Source organism: Larus michahellis, chromosome 2, assembly GCF_964199755.1.
Source record: "Larus michahellis chromosome 2, bLarMic1.1, whole genome shotgun sequence".
In the NCBI taxonomy this organism is placed as follows: Eukaryota; Metazoa; Chordata; class Aves; order Charadriiformes; family Laridae; genus Larus; species Larus michahellis.
The window spans coordinates 39,253,609-39,272,637 of NC_133897.1; the positions used below are offsets into that span (position 1 = coordinate 39,253,609).

At 39.1% G+C, this 19,029-nt stretch overlaps 2 protein-coding genes across 13 annotated transcripts in view; one reads left to right on the forward strand and one right to left on the reverse strand.

The window, feature by feature from the left end:
* The window catches only part of BTD (biotinidase), a 9,916-nt gene extending 1,994 nt beyond the window's left edge, over positions 1-7,922 (forward strand). For all 5 annotated transcript variants that reach the window (XM_074574953.1, XM_074574954.1, XM_074574952.1 and 2 more), the window contains 3 exons: positions 3,125-3,359; positions 4,894-5,043; positions 6,456-7,922. In XM_074574953.1, coding sequence (XP_074431054.1) covers positions 3,129-3,359; positions 4,894-5,043; positions 6,456-7,640 — 1,566 coding nt within the window. In that variant the 5' untranslated portion in view covers positions 3,125-3,128 and the 3' untranslated portion in view covers positions 7,641-7,922. The remainder of the gene's footprint in view (positions 1-3,124; positions 3,360-4,893; positions 5,044-6,455) is intronic.
* An 8,383-nt stretch (positions 7,923-16,305) lies between these two features.
* The window catches only part of ANKRD28 (ankyrin repeat domain 28), a 125,437-nt gene continuing 122,713 nt past the window's right edge, over positions 16,306-19,029 (reverse strand). For 5 of the 8 annotated variants that reach the window (XM_074574963.1, XM_074574958.1, XM_074574964.1 and 2 more), the window contains one exon: positions 16,306-18,073. In XM_074574963.1, coding sequence (XP_074431064.1) covers positions 17,787-18,073 — 287 coding nt within the window. In that variant the 3' untranslated portion in view covers positions 16,306-17,786. The remainder of the gene's footprint in view (positions 18,074-19,029) is intronic. The other 3 variants (XM_074574962.1, XM_074574960.1, XM_074574959.1) reach the window with 1 other exon arrangement.

Sequence of the window (19,029 nt, forward strand, 5' to 3'; positions counted from 1 at the left end):
CAGACTTAAACACCAGTCTCTTTACGTTTTGTATAGAACTATAACTAGAATACTGTGACTGCATGACAGTAATACTGCTATGAGATGCTTATATTTGGGTGAGATGAGCCTACCGAAGCGTATCTGCCAGGCAAGAGACCACGTAAATCACAGGAAAGGGACAGAAAAAGAGATTAACTTATAAAGCATCTCAGTTCATGAAAATTTCTTTTAAAGCCGTAGTTTAGGTGAGGTGACAGTTCTGAAGACCCTAAACAAATTAACTTCTCTTCAAGGAAAGGAGTTATTAGATAGCGTAGCACTTTCTGGAAAAAAAACTTTCTGGAAAAAAAAAAACCCAAAATGGAATATGGCTGGGACTGACTTGGAGTCTCACAGCCTAAGAGCTGCGTAAACCCTGATGGTGTCCTTGTTTTGTCTGGAAAGGTTACTATCCCCAGGCCCAGCCTTGGAGCTTGTCACAGCTCTCCTTGTTAGAGGCAATCCATTCCCACAGGCAGGGTTCTGTTGTTTAAGCTCTCAAATAGGGGAAAGGCATAAGTGAGCACTCACATAAGTGCTCAGCCATTGTCTGTGGGACTACCAATAATCACAACCAAGGATAAGGAATCTGAGGAGTTACTTTAGTTATTATTTTAGTTGGCCCAGGTTCAGACAGATGAGATTGTGTAGTTGGATGTTCAGTGCTAAACCTCTTGTGCATCTAAACGAGGAGGGGATTCAGGTTAGTAGTTAGAGTATTTCTGACCACCAGAAGACAAACCATGGCAGAAAAATGAGAATTCCTCAAGCATGTCTGTAAAATAAAAAATTTTGTAGAAGCCCTTTACTTGTTAATTTTTTATGTTAGTGTGTTTGTCTTAGAAGGCAAAAAGGCTATTTTTTTAATGCATAGCAATTCCATCCTGTGATCTGAAACTCTCCAACTTTTTCCTTCACTAGTAATGATGAATTCTAATTGCATCTTAGTTGACAACTTTGTTGAGGAACGGCTGACTAGAACCCATTCCTGTCCTAAGTAGGCGTTTTGGCTCTGAAGGGATGACAGAAATAGAAAAGATAGTTTTGTCAGTGAAGTGCAACACTGTGTGTTTCTTTTCAGTGGCTTCTTTAACTGATGAGAGGCTTCCCACCTCTCTTCTCCCCTCCCCCTGCTACTGTTTTATGTCTTCACGTGTATCTTGGTATTTCATTTGCAAAGCTGAGCTCCACAGGACAAAGTAGGATCCTCATCACTTCTCAAAACTGTTTATGTAAATGGAGTCTCCTTAATACAAGTGTTTACAGAAATACCAAGGCTTTATTCTGTTTTTATTGTGCTTTAGGTAACTTAAATTTACTGTTGAAGGCATGTATATATGGACACATTGGCAAAATAAGCCTCAAGAAAATATGAATATGTAGTTGAGCTTAGCAGCATCTAATAGCTAAGTTACTTCTGGACCCTTACAAGTGTTATTACATATTAAAAATTTTTGGTTGAGAAAACAAGTCTTCTGCCTACCATAGGCAATAAGGTTATGATTTTCCTGTCCTACACGGGATTGTGTTGCTATCAAACCCATTGCAAATAATGTGTAGAGCTCATGGAAGCAATGAAGTGGCCTAAATTAGGCTGTTACTTACTAAATGCTTCAATTTGTTCATTGTTAGATACTAAACCAGTTGGTAATCAGACAAAAAAACCCACAAACCAACAGTATTGAAGATTGCTTATTAGTTGCTTTTCATTCTGGAATTTAAGTTTAAGTTAACTTGTCACAGACTTTCTTTTTTCAGTAGAAAACTACAGTTAATATAACATGAATAAAAAAAATGGGATTAGTTTAAAATTCATCTCTTCCTGCTGAACTAATGGGAACTAGAGAAGGCTCTTCATGCATGTGTCTTTCAGAGTCTGTACTTGCTTTGGAAAATCTCGAGGAATTATGGATCACAAAGACTGAAAGGCACTGAGAGTGTTTTGGAACATTTTTTTTTCTTGGATAAGAGTTACCAAAGAGCAAATACAAAGTCAGTAACTGAACTTGAAGACTGTGGACCATCAATATATAGCATCAGTGCATCTCTCTTGCATGCTCTTTCAACTTTACTGATATTCAAGATTTAATTTGTTAACAATACTAGTAACACTGTGGTGACAAATACAGAAGTCTCATATTGTGAGAATAACATGGTATTTCTATAGTATTTCTTAAGCATTGCACAGACAGTAGCTGTATCAGTCAGTCCTTGTTCTGTATAAGTATTTTCCTAACTTGGGACGTCATAAGGCTACATGGGGAGCCCATGTGGGAGAGAGTGCCCCAGCCTTCTAGACTGACTAGTATTTAATGTCTTTCTAAGAAAAGCTCAGTCATGCAAATTTTCCACATTTTGTATGGATTTTTGCTTTATTGTTATTACTATGAAAGTGTTTTTAACCTTACCTATCGGGATTTTATAGGAGGAATGCAGATCTGAAATGCACTCAAAATATTTTTATAAACGTTGAAAAAAGCCACACTGTATGAGACAAATTAGTCTATTTATTACATATGTGGAGTTGGAATAGAGTGAATCCAGAATCCATCAGGAGAGGTATTTTCATGATAGAGAGAGAGATAAATGCAGAAGTAGTGTCTAGTGTAATTCTTTTGTCAGTTCTCTGTTTTGGTATTGATAAGTTATATCACTACTTGACTACTAAATATTGTTTCCAAATAATTTGATGAAATGCTACTTCTGAATACATCCCCCACTACCAAATGGGGGAGAAGCTGCAAATGTACAAGCTGCTTTTAACTTTTCCCAAAGACGTTTTGATATATGGTGTGAAAGATCTATAAATGAATGAACAAGTTAATTGGAAAGGGAGACAAAGCAAGGAGATCAGTAGAACTATACACAAAGCAAAAATGCTTTTAACCAGGACATGGTTATTTAAAGCACCAACGTAGATAGATGTTAGGTTTGGAAACAATATGCACGTGGTCATTCAGGAATTTAAAAACAACACAGTGCAAACACTGCTAAGAGTCTCAGTTACAGTCCATATTTAATTGTAAATTTAAATTCCTGGCACTGTTTGTTGCTCAAGCTCCCCCGCCCGTTGTTTTGGTTTTTTTCTTTTTTTCCCCTCTAGATTTATGGTGTGCACCATGGTGGATCCGTGCTGGAAGCTGTCCATCTGCTTTTTTTGTTATCAAGTAGTCTCAGGAAGAGTTCAGAAGGAGGGGCATTATGTTGCCGCCGTGTATGAACACAAGTCCATATTGAGTCCTAACCCGACAGCCCTAGTTGATCGACGGTCTGCGCTGGAACTCATGGGCAGAAACTTAGACATCTATGAACAGCAAGTAGTGGCTGCTGCAAGACAGGTATGGCGCAGCTTAGTAGCAGTTGCCTTTATCCCATGTATATATAGAGTAAGTGCTATTTGAGGATAATCTTTCACATTTGTGTTCCCAAGCAACTAAAGCCATATTTATATACATAAATGTGGTCTGGGTTTTCAGACATTCTGACCTGCCAGCAGCTCTGAAAAAAATCAGGCCAATTAGCAGCTCGCCTGACTTGAGTTATTCCAAGCTTGGAAAAGCACGCCTATAGTTATTTAGTATAGGGAAATTAATTTTCTATTTTGGTCTGAATACCTAGCTCCTTTCTGTTTTCTTAAATGGAATGTTTTTATTGAAAGATTGTCTTACAGGCAGCTGTCTTTGGGTTTGATTTTTTTCCAGTTTTCTCAATGGAAATTCCTGAATGTTTCTAAAAACTAAGGAAGTTAAATGCTTTGGAAATGAATGTTCCACCATTAACAACTTTGTGGAAGTAAAGTTTTCCATTCCTTTCTCCTACCCTCCATGGAATGGCTCTCAGTCTAAATATATTTAGAGGAGGGAGACTAGTATTTCTGGCTCAGCCTCCTTTCCTTCCCTCACCAAGAAAACCCAAAGCTGGTTCTATTCAGAGGAAGCAGGCATTACTGTCCCTATGCAGAGAAGAAATTACTTGCAACTTTCACAAATTTATTGTTTTGGAACAGAAGAATTACAATTTCTGTATAATTTGAAAAAGTGGTTGGTTTTGGTGGTTTTGGGGGGTTTTTTTTGAGAATGATAGGGCATCACAGTCCAGAAGCATAATAGCTATTTTTATGCAGTACTGCAGCCAAGACATAAATTATCCCAAAGTCATAGCACAGATAACACTTTTGAGCAGACTTTTGAACAGTCACAGGAATTTGAGTGACTGCTGCTGTGTCTGATTTAAGAGGAATACACTACATTTTTAGGAACAGATCTCCCCAAACTTCAGGTAGAGCCAGGCTAGCTCTGGCATGGCTACATTTCTGCTGGAATCTGCATTGCTTCCACAGTCAAGCTGTTTCTGACCCTATCCAACCCTACATACCTAATCAAGGTATATAGCCCAGACTAAATGATGCTGCACCTTTGACACAGTTACAGCACCTTTGACACAGTTACTGCACCTTTGACAAAGTTCATCTGCAAATAGCATTGTTCTGAAAAAAATTTACGACAAATTTTAACATTATCAGTCTTTAACCTGAATAATGTCATTCTCATGACTCATGTGAATGGAGAATATTTTTGGTAAGAATTTGGATGAAGTCTGCTCTTACTTGCATGCCCTGAATATAATGTCATATAAGTTATTTTTCAGGCTAAAGGTATGTGTCAGGTTAAATAAGCTTATTTTTAATACATGTCGTTACACATACTATTAAGTTAAAGAAAAGATATTTTCAAACTACATTCTTGTCAAAAGGTACTTGGGTTATCCTTAACTTTCCTTAGGTCTTTTTACCTATGAGATCCCCTTTTTTTCCCTTTTGTATGTAGGTTGGTTTTGCTTTGCCTACAAAACGTGTCTTTGTTTTACATACAGGGAGCACAGATCATTGTTTTTCCTGAAGATGGAATCCATGGCTTCAACTTTACCAGAAGCTCCATTTATCCTTACTTAGATTTCATTGTGCATTCACATTCTGTGAAGTGGAATCCATGCAGAGAGCCGTATTTGTTCAATGACACAGAGGTGAATGTCGGAGTGATTTTTGCAGAGAGGTAGAATAACTAAATGCTAGATTTGTGCTCCAAGTGGGAAACTAGCTCTAGTAGTTTTGCTTGGTGAAGTAAGCAAGAAGTTTAACAACTCATAGTACCAGATTCTGTTTTCATGAACTCTCAGTTGACGCTGGTTTCGTTCTTAGCAGAGGAGGGTTTTAGATACAAGCAAGATTAGCTTGTATATGAGCCATCTGGATTTGTCGTCTCCCCCTCCCCAACCTATGGAATGCTAATCACTCTATAATAAGATACATTGTTAGTAGTGTTATATTGAACAACATTGTTTTATATAAAAAACCATAGCAGTATCTTCACTTTTGATGCATTCTTGTTACTCAGTTTTAATGACTTAGTGACATCAGAACATTCTGACTCAGTGATTGTGTGTGAAACAATTAACAAAAGTAACAGGACCTGACCTGTTATAATGTAATAGAAGTCACAGCTTAGCACATACCAATGTGATTACAGATGTGACCTGCAAGTTACAAAAAGAGTATTTTTATTGACTGTTCTGAACCTGAAGTAAAAATAACCATGCTTAGTACTACAGACTGTTGAGGTTACAGTAGTCGCTATAACGAAAGTAAGTAATCATGCATGTGCCTACTAAGCAGAATGTGTGTGCCAGCATGAACCACCATTGTAAATGGTGACCTACTTTGGCATGTGAATCTTTACTACCAATGATGATGAACAAGCAAGAACTTAGTTTGTTACTCAGATCCTATTTGGAGACTGCAGTACTGGCGGTCTTTGGTGCAGCTCTCTATAGCATGGAAGAAACATCCCAGTAATACTGTAGTGTGTAACTTTTTGTATTTCTTTTCTATAACTATGCAAAGTTTATCCATTTACGTGTCTGCTTCTCTAAGCTGTAGCTAGTAATCGCTTTTTTAAAAATTTAGAGTAAAAGCATCTAGTTGCAGGAACAAGCAATTGCAAGTGCAAATGATCACTATTAGAAGTTTGCTGTTCTAACAGCACAAACAGACCAGTTATGCTGCCTTGTCAAAGCTTTCAGTTGACCTGTGGTGTTTTAAAGCCATTGGCACTCCTGCAAGTCACAAGTTTCTGACCATTAACGCCCTTGAAATAGAGATTATTTATTCACTTACTTCTCAGGAAAGAAAAATCCAGATAATTTTTTCAATGCTATTTTGAAAATAATTTCTGAAATATTTTTCAGTCTAGAAAGCTACTGGCTACCAGTAGCTTTCATCACAAAATCATCAGTACTTTTAAATTTTACAGATACGGTCAAATGTGTTCAATTTCCAGTTGAAAATAATAATTTGAAAAGTATTAAATCATAGCTGCTTAAGTAAAACCTATCCCTCCATATTCTGAAGTGCTTATGTTTCGCCATACCATCTCCAGGTTCTTCAGCGTCTGAGCTGCATGGCATTGAAGAACAAAATATTCCTTGTGGCAAACTTAGGGACTAAGCAACCCTGTGAGCACACTGATCCTCACTGTCCATCTGATGGAAGGTACCAGTTCAATACCAATGTGGCATTCAATGATGACGGTATGCTGGTAGCCACATATCGCAAACACAATCTGTATTTTGAATATGCTTTTGATACCCCTCCAGAGCCTGACTATAAACTCTTTGATACCCCTTTTGCTGGCAAATTTGGTATGTTTACTTGCTTTGATATACTCTTTTTTGAGCCTGCAGTGAACCTCGTCAGACAATACAGTTTGAAACAAATTGTATATCCAACTGCCTGGATGAACCAGCTCCCGCTCCTGTCTGCTGTGGAATTTCAACAAGCTTTTGCAACAGCTTTCAACGTCAATATTTTAGCAGCTAATATCCACTACCCTACCTTGGGCATGACAGGGAGCGGCATATACACTCCAGTCAAATCGTTCATCTACCACGACATGGAAGGTTACGGTGGCAAGCTCATAGTAGCAGAAATTCCTGTGATTACCACAGATTACAAAACCAATTTGGAGAGTAATGAACGATTCATAAAGAATTTACATCACTCATGCGAGAGTTTTACAAGCGCCTCAATGGATGATCAAGTTTGCTTTAAGGAGGGACAAGAGACCCCTGACAGAGTATCAGAAATAGGAAATGAACAGTTACCTCCCACGTTTTATGCAGAAATGATGTACGACAACTTTACCTTTGTTCCTGTATGGGGGGAAAAAGGAGAGCTCCAGGTTTGTGCCAATACCCTTTGTTGTTACTTAACTTACCAGAGAGCTGTTGTAACCGATGAATTATATGCTTTGGGAGTTTTTGATGGGCTCCATACAGTGCACGGCACATACTATGTTCAGGCCTGTGCCTTAGTAAAGTGTGGTGGTCTCAGCTTTAGCACTTGTGGACAGGAGGTTACAGATGCCACCGCTCTGATAGATTTCCAGCTATGGGGAAATATGAGTACGTCTTACATCTTTCCTTTACTGCTGACATCTGGTATTACTTTGGACTATGCTGATCACATGGGCTGGAAAAACAACCACTATTTCATAAGCAAAAATAGAACATCATCTGGCCTACTGACAGCTGCTCTATATGGACGATGGTATGAAAAGGATTAGCACAATTACTTGACTGAATCAGAAAAAAACTGCCCTTATTTTCAGAGTATATACCTTAACATAACATCTGTACCCTAGAGCTTCAGGTGGTTTTGTTATGTGACTGATTGGATTCCACATTTGAAATAAGCGAAGCATTTAACCTAAGAGGCTGTAAGTACAGTCTGTACCTTCGTAGTTTATGGCCTACCAGAAGTAAAAGAACTGCCTCGCTGAGATAAAGGTTTGTAATGCGTTGAGATGTTTTATATTTGGAAAATAACATTTCTCATTTCAACTGAATTTGTTCCTTTTAATTTAATCCTTTGGTTTTCTGGGGTCCTGGCTCAGAATATGGAAATGAACGGAATGAAAAACCATTGCAAAAGGAAGAAAAAAAAAGAAAGGGAACGAAGACAGAAACACTGTGCGTGACATGCACGAAAATATGTATGTATACATACATACAGCTTTTATATGGTGAGGTTCTGATTTGTGGCCAGGGTGCCATGATTATTTTTTTTAGAGTCAAAACCCCCCATCTGAAATCCTTACCATTTACTGGGCACTCAGTTGTCTGTAATCCCATTAAAAATCTTGGTGGGTTTTCTCATACACTTTTAACAGTAACTGAATGTTGCAGTTGTGAACATCTACAGAACAGCTAGTCTGGGGAAGAGGATATCAAATGATTGTGAAAAACTAGACTGCATTAAGACATAATTTCCAGCCTTCTGTGCAAAGAATTGTGTTTAAAGAAAATGTCAGCAATGAATATCAACGACTAGGTTATGTACTGCTCAGTTACTTTAACTTTCTCTGTTTAAAAGAGAGGTCATTTCAAGACTGTTTTGACTTTAAGACATCTTACACATTGTTCATAAATTCATTCAACAAGAGCTATGAAAAGCACCTAATGAATTGTGGGACAGCAAGGTTTTTACATAAATACTTTGTGTGCCAGATGGCAGGTTCCTGCTGCTAAATGAGTAAAACACACCATTCTTTCCAGAGACTAACTAGATTAAGTGCTATAAATATTGTACTGCAGTGACAAACTGTTCTACTGCGATGAAGAATTTAGGAAGAGAATATTCAAAGGATATTAATTGGGGGTTAAATTCAGAGAAGGTAGATAGTTTCTTCTTAAGCGTTATAATTTTGTGTGTTCTTATTGGCTGTTATGACTTCATCTGCATAATAGCTGTTGAGTAATGGAATAAACACAACGGATACTTTGGTGAGTCCTTGTGTTCCAGTTGCTCAGTATGTTAGTTGCATTCCAACTGCCGGGAGGAGCAGTGGGGAGCAGAGCGCTAACGGGAGAGCTGAAGTCTCCCCTTTGGTTGTCTGAGTCAATTCCGAGATGTGTTTAAACTCAAACCACTACAGCAGCTCCAAGTATGTGTACTGAAAGGTGCTCAAGAAGCTCCTGCTTTCAGTGAACTCACTTTCTGCTTTTGGAAAGCAAAACAACTGAGAAATTGCTGAATTTCTACCTCAAGGTTTTATAAATATTTACACAAAATAAGTATGTAAATACTTGTGCTCTGTCAGACCTTCCTTCTCCAAGCTGTATTACTGTGAGCCAGGACCCAGTCACACTCAGCTTTGATACAGCAACACAACAGGTTTGTTTATCCTGCAGCATATATTGGGCAGAAATACGGAGAGGGGAATGTCTGTATCTCGTTAGACATAAACTTGTTGATGTAGAAGTAGGCCATCCCACCGCAGGGTTATTAAAAATCATTAATTCTTTGGCACCCATAGCGGTGTTCTTGCTGAACACTGCCCAAATTCCAGAACATACAGGGTAGAACAGAAAATGTGTGGTGCTTATTTATGCTTTTGGTTCTAGTGCCAAGCGGCCAAGTCTGAAAGAAAGGAACAATGAACAGCTGCAGAATATCAGCTCTCAGGACAAGCCTCCCCACCTCACTTCGTAGGCTGAAAAACATGCATCCTCTTTCATAGAAACGAAATCCTTCAGCTTTAGTTCCAAAGCAGACTTATTATCACAATATTTCATAATCACAAATTAGGCTAAACAAGTAAATAGACATATTTGCTATGCTTCAGAAAAAAAATGCATTTATCTGTGAGATACTTGCACAGTGAGTTCCATAGAGCATCCTAACTTTGGGTACGTCAAAACTGTTAAAAAAACGAAGACCTTCTGGCCTTACGATTTGCACAGGACATGTTGCTGTGTCTCCTCCCTGAGAAGTGCAGGCAGAAGTATTAGAACGTGTTCTCATACCTTGTTTCTTTCACCCAAAAACGCAGCCTTTAGCAAAGAGACACTGGAAAAAGTAGGACAGTACTAGGCACGATGGAGAATTACCAATAAGTAGCTTCCCCTGACTACCATCCTGATTTTTGAGGGACAGCAGATGTATCTGTTCTGAAACAGGGTGACCAGGCAATAACCTATGACACTCACCACCACCAGTCGGTGGGTTTTGGGCATCTGCATGGAACAGCAATCCCGGCATTGCCCTGTGGAACGCAGCACAGCTCCTGAACGACCCGTGTTCACGTGAGCGCAGCTACCTGCCGTTTACTGATAAGCCTTCAGCAAGGCTGATGTTCACACAGGCAGACTCGTAACATACTGGAACGCAGCCCATCATCTTGTATCTCTTCAGCAGATACAAACAGTTTTACTAAAGCTTCCTGAACTGTTTCCGTCTGCGAGTACAAAAAAACCAAACCAGAACACAAGGATCTTTTGACATCCGGGAAGTACCGTTTTAAATCACTCGGTCTGTTGACTTAAATGAAATCAGGATTTGGAAATTTGTAGCGAGACCCAACGTCCCTGTCTGAGGCAGACAGCAGGGGATGATGTCTTTGAAGGGCCTTGACGCTGCCCCTGGGAATGGGACACCAACCACAGAAACTGTCTGTCTGGGTAGGGGTAACAGCATGCGAGCCAGAGCTGTTGGGGGTTTCTTCGTTAAGGTATCTGCTGCTTTGGGATTCAAGTGACCAGGGAGTTTTCCAGGTGGATGTGGGGATAATTCTGATTACAGCAAGAGAAGCCACCAGAAAGCACACCAAAGGAACATCTGGCAAACAGGACATTGGAGTTCAGTTATCGAGAGGCACGTGAACAGGCTGAGGAGCCGGTAACAGCCTGCAACAATCTGCACAGAACAAAGACCTCCACAGTGCACAAGTGAGCATAAGCTCATTTAGGCAGATCTTTACAGGTGAAATGAACCCCCCAACTGAAGTGACCGAGCTTCAAGAGCCTCCTGCAGACAACACGGAGGTAAGGAAGCCACCAGGGTGAGGCACAGCAGGTCTTACCCGGGCTGTGACCTGTCTTGCAGCATCAGGTATTTAACAAACGCCCTCAGCGTTCACAGAAAAACCAAGAGGACCAACACAAAAAACTGACGACCCTCTTTGGCTGCTTCAGACATAGCATCTAAAGCCAGTAAAAGAGCCAACTGAAGAAAATTACATTTTCAGAACTGTTACAGAAAGAGGGCCTGAACAATACCTAACCACCACTATGGCACGCACCCAGATTCAGTGGCTAGAAGGAACTACCCCCTCCTTCATTTATGCGGGGTAAAAAAAACCCAAAGTGGCGATGAATGCCATTCCTGAAAACCCCAGATATTCCCAAATTGAAATGGGAGTTATCACTCAATCAAGTTTTTAATTGTCAAGGGGAATGGCGGTACTTCAGAGATTCACTGTGCTCCCCTTCCTCCCTCCGCTGGGAGAGCAGGCGTAGGCAGCGCAGGTCAGAGGTCGGCGACAGGAGTTAGTGGTACCCACAGCAGAGCAGACAGACTCTCGGTAGAAGACATGAGAAAGGCTGAATTCAGTCAGATGTTAATAGACTCTAAGAAAGATTTTTAAGAAAACTACGCAGACAGCTTGAGTAACAAAGTTTGGCAAGGGATAGGAAATATATGACAGGATAGGACACGAATCTTCAGATTTTGCTTTAAAGCTGTTTAAGGTATCTAATATATTCTTTTAATGTAAAAGAAAATTTGAGACCTCAGTGTCTTAAGCTTTGTGAACTAAGTCGAAGCCCCAGGTACAACGAGGAGAGAACCCGCACGTCTGTCATTTGACAAGGCTTGGAAGCGGGGGTTTGTTTTACTCTGTTGGGAATCGGAATAGCGTTGCTTCTATTGCAATTTTAATGAAAAAGATAATGTAAGGTGTTTTTCTCCTCTTTAAATATTTAGTGACATGAACAATATTAAGCCAGCTCGAAAGGCTCTTTGGGTTCCATATTATTCAGCTGTGTTTACAGTTACATGGTGAAATACTGCAAGATTCCCTTCCCAACCTCAAATTGAAAATTGCTAAAACATAGCAAGGAAGGGAGGGAGCTCAGTTTATCCTAAGGTAAGATAACACACAGCAGCAGGGAAGCATGGATAATTTAGAGAGAATTTAGATACTGCTTTATTTGAAGACAAATAACAGTGCTAAAGAGACTGGGATGCCGGGTTGGAAAGAGTTCCGAGACATCTGCAAGGCCTGCGAGTAGGGACACTCATCTTCCCCCGTCAGGAACACTCAGTTGCGAGATGAGTTGTAGAGAGAGGAAAAAGTCCACAGCTTGAAAATTTTAGTCACACCTGTAACTATTTTTCCCCCAAGCAAAGGAAAACCAAAACACTCTTGCAATTTTCTTGGGCTCCACATGACTGAACAACTGAAAGAAACACTTTTCCCAAGGCTGCCATTTCAGACAGTTTTGGTAGGTATGTGAGGACACAGTGATCAGTGGCTCCTGGGTGACATTTACAATGTCCAGCCAGGCGTTTGCTTCTCCTGTTAAGCAGTAAAATTAAGGGATTTTTTTGATAAGGCCTATAGATCATTATAAATCTAATAATAGGATATTTTCATAAGAATAACCAGTTGTTTTGCCGTTTCAAATTAATGTGCGGTGGTTCTTTTGCCCTTAAACATTCTTCAAAACATACGGCTATTATTCTGGAGAAAAGGACTCCCGAAAAAGGAAAAAGCCAATGCTATCAGCTACGAGGCCTGTATTGCGTCTCTTCACATTTAACATCTCAGGTTTCAGTCTGTAAAGGAGACTTCTGTTTTATAAATTCTTATCTTGTCCAATTTAGAGTCATAGCTACACGTTTATTATAAAAGGGTTGTAATCCTAACCTGAAAGAATTCTTCTCCAGCTGTCCCATCAGCTTCTGCAGCATAGAAAAGGATTACAAGGAAGTCATCACAAATCATTGAGAGATGACTACAAGAGGCAATAACTACCAATCTTGGATTTAAGGATTTATATTAATTTGATGGATCAACTTCAAGAACTTAAATACTTACTTTTTCCTGATATTAGAATGGATTTTGCCGAGTTTAAATCTAGACCTATGGAAGTGGGTGGTAAAAGTTTAAACTGCTTAGTAAGAGATTATAAAGGCCCTTCTCTCCAAGGTTATTAGTCTGATCCAACCAGGACTGGATTATCAGGAAGTATTGTTAGCAGGAATCAATGCTTTTTAACCAAAAGCACAATAGCATTTCTTCTGGGACATGGGTAGGTACCACCAGCAAAGTGGTCGGAGGTGAGGAGGGTATTCCTGCCAGCTCCTCCCGTTGCTCCCGCAGCTGCAGCCGGGGAAGCCCCCGGAGCTCCCTCACCCGCCCCGCGGTACACTGAGCCAAAGAGCTCCAGTTCTGCAGAACTGCTGTTTCCATAAACACTTACCCTTTTCAGTTAGGTTTCAGTTTTTAAGATGTGAACCTCACTGATCCAAACATGGAATTAAGTAGGATGGGCTCCCTGTTAGAAATGTTCCATGATTATGCACATGAAAAAGCTTCTCACAAGCATATGCTAGACAACGGTCCTTTGTACAGTATTCACACTTGCTTACAACCTTTCTACAGGCTTATCCTTTCACCCAGTTATTGCGTGATTAACAGAAAGGTCACCACAACCTTTTTTTCTTTTTTTCCCCCCAATAAAGAATCTGAACTACCAGAACAACACTGCCATTATCTCAAACTAACTGGATTTAATGAACATTCTGGGTTTTTTTGTAAACTGGAATATGTTATTCTGCATTACTACAGTAGTTCATGGAATCACAGAATGGTTTGGGTTGGAAGGGGCCTTAAAGATCATCTAGTTCCATCTTCACCTAGTTGTTGCCTTTAAAATAGATGTAATCTCTGGGCAAGATAGGAAGGCTACTTCCTCTCAAACCCAGAATTACTGGGTTGAAGAATCTGTAAATATTGTCTCATGCTCCCTTTTAGTCATCTTCCATATAGCTTAGGTAACAGCTTTAGTGCCCTTTGTGTAGATGTTAAAAGGAGAAAAACTTTTAAGTAATTAATTTTTAAATACTAACTTTTTTTAACCAAACATTTATTAATTCTTTAGCCTGCTAGACAAGTCAGTTTTAAACAACATACAACCAGAAAAAAACCAACCCACAACAACCAACCGCAACCAAGGTCCAAGTTTAAAACGTGCGTATTTCTACATCTGAATGTTCCAAATATATATTTATATGATTACTTTGGAGATAATCTAAGCGTGGGGAAGCAACAGAGAGTAACAGGAGGAAATACAAAGCAGGAGACACAGAGAGGTCAAGATTTTGTAAGAAATTATGAGAAAAATCTTTTTGATCACAGTAGGGTCACTCTTGAGGGGTGGAGACAGACCGATTCTTCATTTTAACAGCATCCAGCATTTATGGTACCACACTACACTCGAAAAGTGACAGCTCCACCTAGAAGGTTAACACTAACTTGGCATTTTCTTCTGTAGAATATTTATCCTGAGGACTTAAAAACCCGTAAGACATCCCAGAAGTCAGAGTACACAGAAAGCTAAGCAGAGCTGGTTATCCTCGTTCCTGAAGTCCATTCGATTTTTTTTTTTTTCAGGATAAAAAGGGTTTCTTTTATTCTAACATACTGCTTCAGTGGTCCAGCCGAGGCTCACTGCTCTCAGTGAAAATCCAGGAGATGAAGGTTGTAACAGTAACCTTGCTCTATTCATCTGTACAGAGAGAGGAGGATTTCGTTTAGAAAGATGGAGGTTCCAATATCGTTTTCTGGAAACGAACAGGCCTCCACTGAGGTATGACCGCATTTTGGTTTTGTTTTTTAAATTAAAAAAAGAAAACCACCAGCCACGGACAGCATTATTTGTTTTACAGAAACAAGGAACCTTCTGTTTCTTGACCTCTCATTAAGAAAGTGGTCTCTGACCACAGCAGCATGTTCTTTAAACAAATCATGTTCCGTTTCTGGAGGAAGACCATATTCTAATAATAGTCCCAATTATCACTTAACAGGGCACAATTACTGTCCTACCCATACTGCCAGGTAGTAATGGAGTTTTTTGGTTGTTTTTGTAATAAAAAAAAAAAAGACAGATATTTAGCTCCAAAAAGTTTGCAAAACTTAAAAATAATGAATCCAATTTAATGCAGCAAAAAAGCTTTCCTCCTCAAGAGGCGAGCAGTAATGAAATGGAAGAGAGGCACAATTTCTGATTGACAGAAGGAAACAAAGGTGTTCAACAGCTCTGCTTTCTGCATTTGCCTGTATTCCGTACCCAAATCTTTAACTTTTAAACCACCACCTTCTGAGCTTCTTCTCCTCCATCATCCAGGCACACAGTGGACACGAGCAGTTCCCGGTCTCTACTGCCCTGCTGCTTTGTCAAAGACGACAGGAGCGTCCCCTCCTATGAACTGCCCTGTGGCTACAGACACCACACTCTGATCTAAGAGGTCACCCTGAAGTCAAATGTAAGTTAGCACAGATAATAAAGGCCTATTAATACCATCTTCTCACAGTTCATCTGAAGCAACAACAAAAAAAAAAAAAAAATATCAGTTTTATCAACGGAAATATGCAATTGTTACCTTTTAAATAACGGGCATGCTACTTGGCGTTCTGATTCACGTTTTCCACGGGCGTATGATTTAAAATAGGTCTGTGCTGGTTCAACCTTTGTATTTAAATAGCCGCAGTGAATCTCGAGACAGGCCAATATGGATCTTTTGAGCGCCGCCTGCGTGCTCAGCCGAGGCCCGTACATCACTCCCACACAGCCCCGCACTTGAAAGACTCAGATGGAAGAAAATACAGAAATCACGATCTCCCTGAAGTCATCTAACTCCGCTCACAGACAAACACGTTGCATATATAAACAACGAACGCAGGCACAAATGGTTAAGAAAGTAATACTTAAAAGGAAGCCTAAAGAAATAACGTAGTAGTTTAACATTTAAAATTAATCTAAATAGCTCCCTTTCACTCTTTACTTTAGAATTAAAATGGTGGCAAAGCCTTTGTGGAGTAGATTTTACAAATTCTAACAGTTCAACAAAAGAGACTTCGTCATTAATGCTTAGTAGATACAAATAAATTATTCATTAGTAGAACTCACATTTGGGTTTTATTATACTCTGTAAAATATACAGGAATCTTGAAGTACTGAAAGAGTGCAGGTAAATACAGTATTCAAGCAGTCACTATTTCTATGTACATGCTCATTAATTCTTCAAAAAACCCACAAAATTATCAAATAGATCAAAATATTGTCCCGTGTTTCCACACTATGTTCAGAAAACCAGCTGATAATTTACAATATCATAAAGATTTCCAGTTTCACAATACAAAAAGGATAAAAAGGAAATTGGAATCAGTTTGTAGTAATTTATTTGTACTTTACCAGGACATGCAAGGATTCCTTGCATGTACATAAACAAATTCACTTGAAAAGTAACAGTTATAGTTAGAGCAGAGCCAAATGAAGTAAATATTCATATTTAACAGACAAAACTTCAGCTTACTTATGTCAGTTTTTCATTCTTCAGGCAATTAGAAAACCACAGTAGTCTGTTATAAATTAAAAAAAAATAATAATAATTCGGGCGAGTTTGCACTACGTTACAGGGACCTGTTTCTGCCATTTATTTTCTAAATGGAGCACAACAAAGATACACAGCTCTTCCCACAGACCAGACACTGTACTGTTTTCTCTAATAGGGAAATAGACTTTTAAATTGACCTCCCCCCCGCTTTTAACTCCAGGATTTTTAAAAAAAAAAAAAAAGTGATGGGGATATACAATTTTAAACTTACATACAAATTTATGATGTGAGGAAGTGGACAAATTATTGAAAAGAACTCTCAGTCACAACAGGGTTATCATGACTCTTCATTTCAATTTTTTATGCAGTTTCATAGTTTCTCCTGCATTTTTAAATTAAAAAAAATCTCAATCCCAAACCCAAAAGTTAAAAAAAAATAATCTAAACCTGTGCAACAATTACTGCTTCCCTCCCACATCTCCCACCCCTTCCCTTGTTTATTACACTGTACATTTTTCACCCTGACTTCACCTTGTTAGCTGGTTTAATCTTAGTATTATAAAAGTATGACAAGTTCATTTGCATTTCACCTAAAAGAAAAAGAAAACAAAACTTAAAAGTACATCTGCTTTCTTTCACGGTACATTTAATAGTGTCGGAAGGCTTTCAGATGATTAAAAAAAAATAAAAATCAACATTTAAAACCAAATCTAAGCTTCTTTTCCAGAAGTAATTAAGGTTTGGTTGAAACAACTTCTCAAATAACCTATTCCAGTTTTCACAAAAACGTATTTAATTAAAAAAAAAAAAAAATCTTTAAGTTATTTGGTCCTTTGGCAATTTGCAGCACAAACAATGCCTACTGTACCAAACTCATTTATTGCCTTCAAAATGGTTTTAGTTTTATTGATAATATTTAAATCTAGCATCCTTTGTGTTGTACAATAGTGTTGTTCATTTACATCAAGTAGGGTGCTCAGCCTGCAGAAATTACTCCCGGCACCAGAAACAGAATGGTAGAATAATACAGTTAAATAAAACAGTTTTGACATTCTTTTTTTTATTTCTTTTTTTGCCATGGATTCCAAGTACTTATTCAAGAATTTATGCTTCTTCTGCAAAATATGCTCTTAAAAATCCTCCTAGAGTCTCACAGATTTTTTTTTTTTTTATATGCAACCACAATAAAAAACATCTTCTCAAAGGTCTGTCCTCTTTTTGTATTCAAACACTGATAGCTTTTTTTCAAAAGCACGAGTCTGACCTTCCAGTGCGAGGGTTCTCTCTTCAGACCTACAAAATGTAGCTTCTAATACGTCTCAGAATCTGAGTCGTTGAGTTCGTCTTCTTCTGTGTACGGGTAGCCACCTTCCCTGCCAATGTTGTTGAAAGTACAATAAGAGCTATGGTCACTCCTCATGATTGGCAAGGAATCGAAGGTGACAGTTTTTGAGGTGTTGGTGTAATGATTAATGGCATTGAACGTAAGGGAAGGTAACGTGCTGCTCGATGAAACAGGCATCATCGTGGCCAGAATGAGCGCTAGGCAGTCAGCCACATCCTTATTGGGCGCACAGGCCAAAGCTGGCGTGTAACCTAGAAAGTCAGGAAAACACAAAACTTTAATTTAAAATTAAAGACAATGTAAAAGTTTATCCAAGACCGCGTCATCTTTCAGCTCCAAAAGTATTTTATATTGCTTAGTTCTGCACTGTTACAAAAACCCAAACAAACAACGTAACATGAAATGCATTACCAATTAGAGTTTTTTTTAACTTTCAGTTACAAAATCAACCCAGAAGTTTTTGGGCTTTGGAATAGAGATGTAATTGTTTTGTTAGGCACAGTCAGACTCTCTGGGCCAGTGAGAAAAACTTGGATTTGAAAATTGTGAGGAAGTCACCTGGCCGAGGAGAGACAACTAATGGCAGCCAACAGTGAAGGGTGAGGGCATTCACTAGAGAGCCACTGCAGAACTGCATCCAGAAGCTTCCATAGAGCTGTTCATCACAGACAGTTATTTTAATAAGACTGTCCTATCTCAGTGACAGCCTGGCTAAAACATCAGAGGCAGTTACTTGGAAAGGCAGAGTATACAATTTCAACCAACCTATACTTTATTACAATACACAGTAATATAAACTATCAAGCCAACGTCTAACTTCTATTTGAGGGATATCAATTAAGAAATCCACAGAAGCTTGAGGAAATGCCAGCTGGATTAGTAGGGTAGGACTTGGAGAGAGAAACTACACTGCTTGGTTGCCCAACTGGCCTGGCTAAACTCCTCTTGCCAGGCAATGCTACCCTGACAACCTCCAAAATGCAGGAGGTCTCGGGCTGTGGCATGATTTGCAGTCAGGTCGCGTAGCTGTGAAATCTCTGGGTAACCGTGCCTCTAGTAATCCTCCAACATTTCTCCTTTGGCAGCTTCCCCCTTCCCTACGTACTTGCCTCTACTCATTAAATGTCAAGAAAAACACTTCAAATTCTCCTGAGTGGAGATCCGCGTATTGCTCCTGTCTCAGGCTTTCGGCTTAATCATTCAGCGA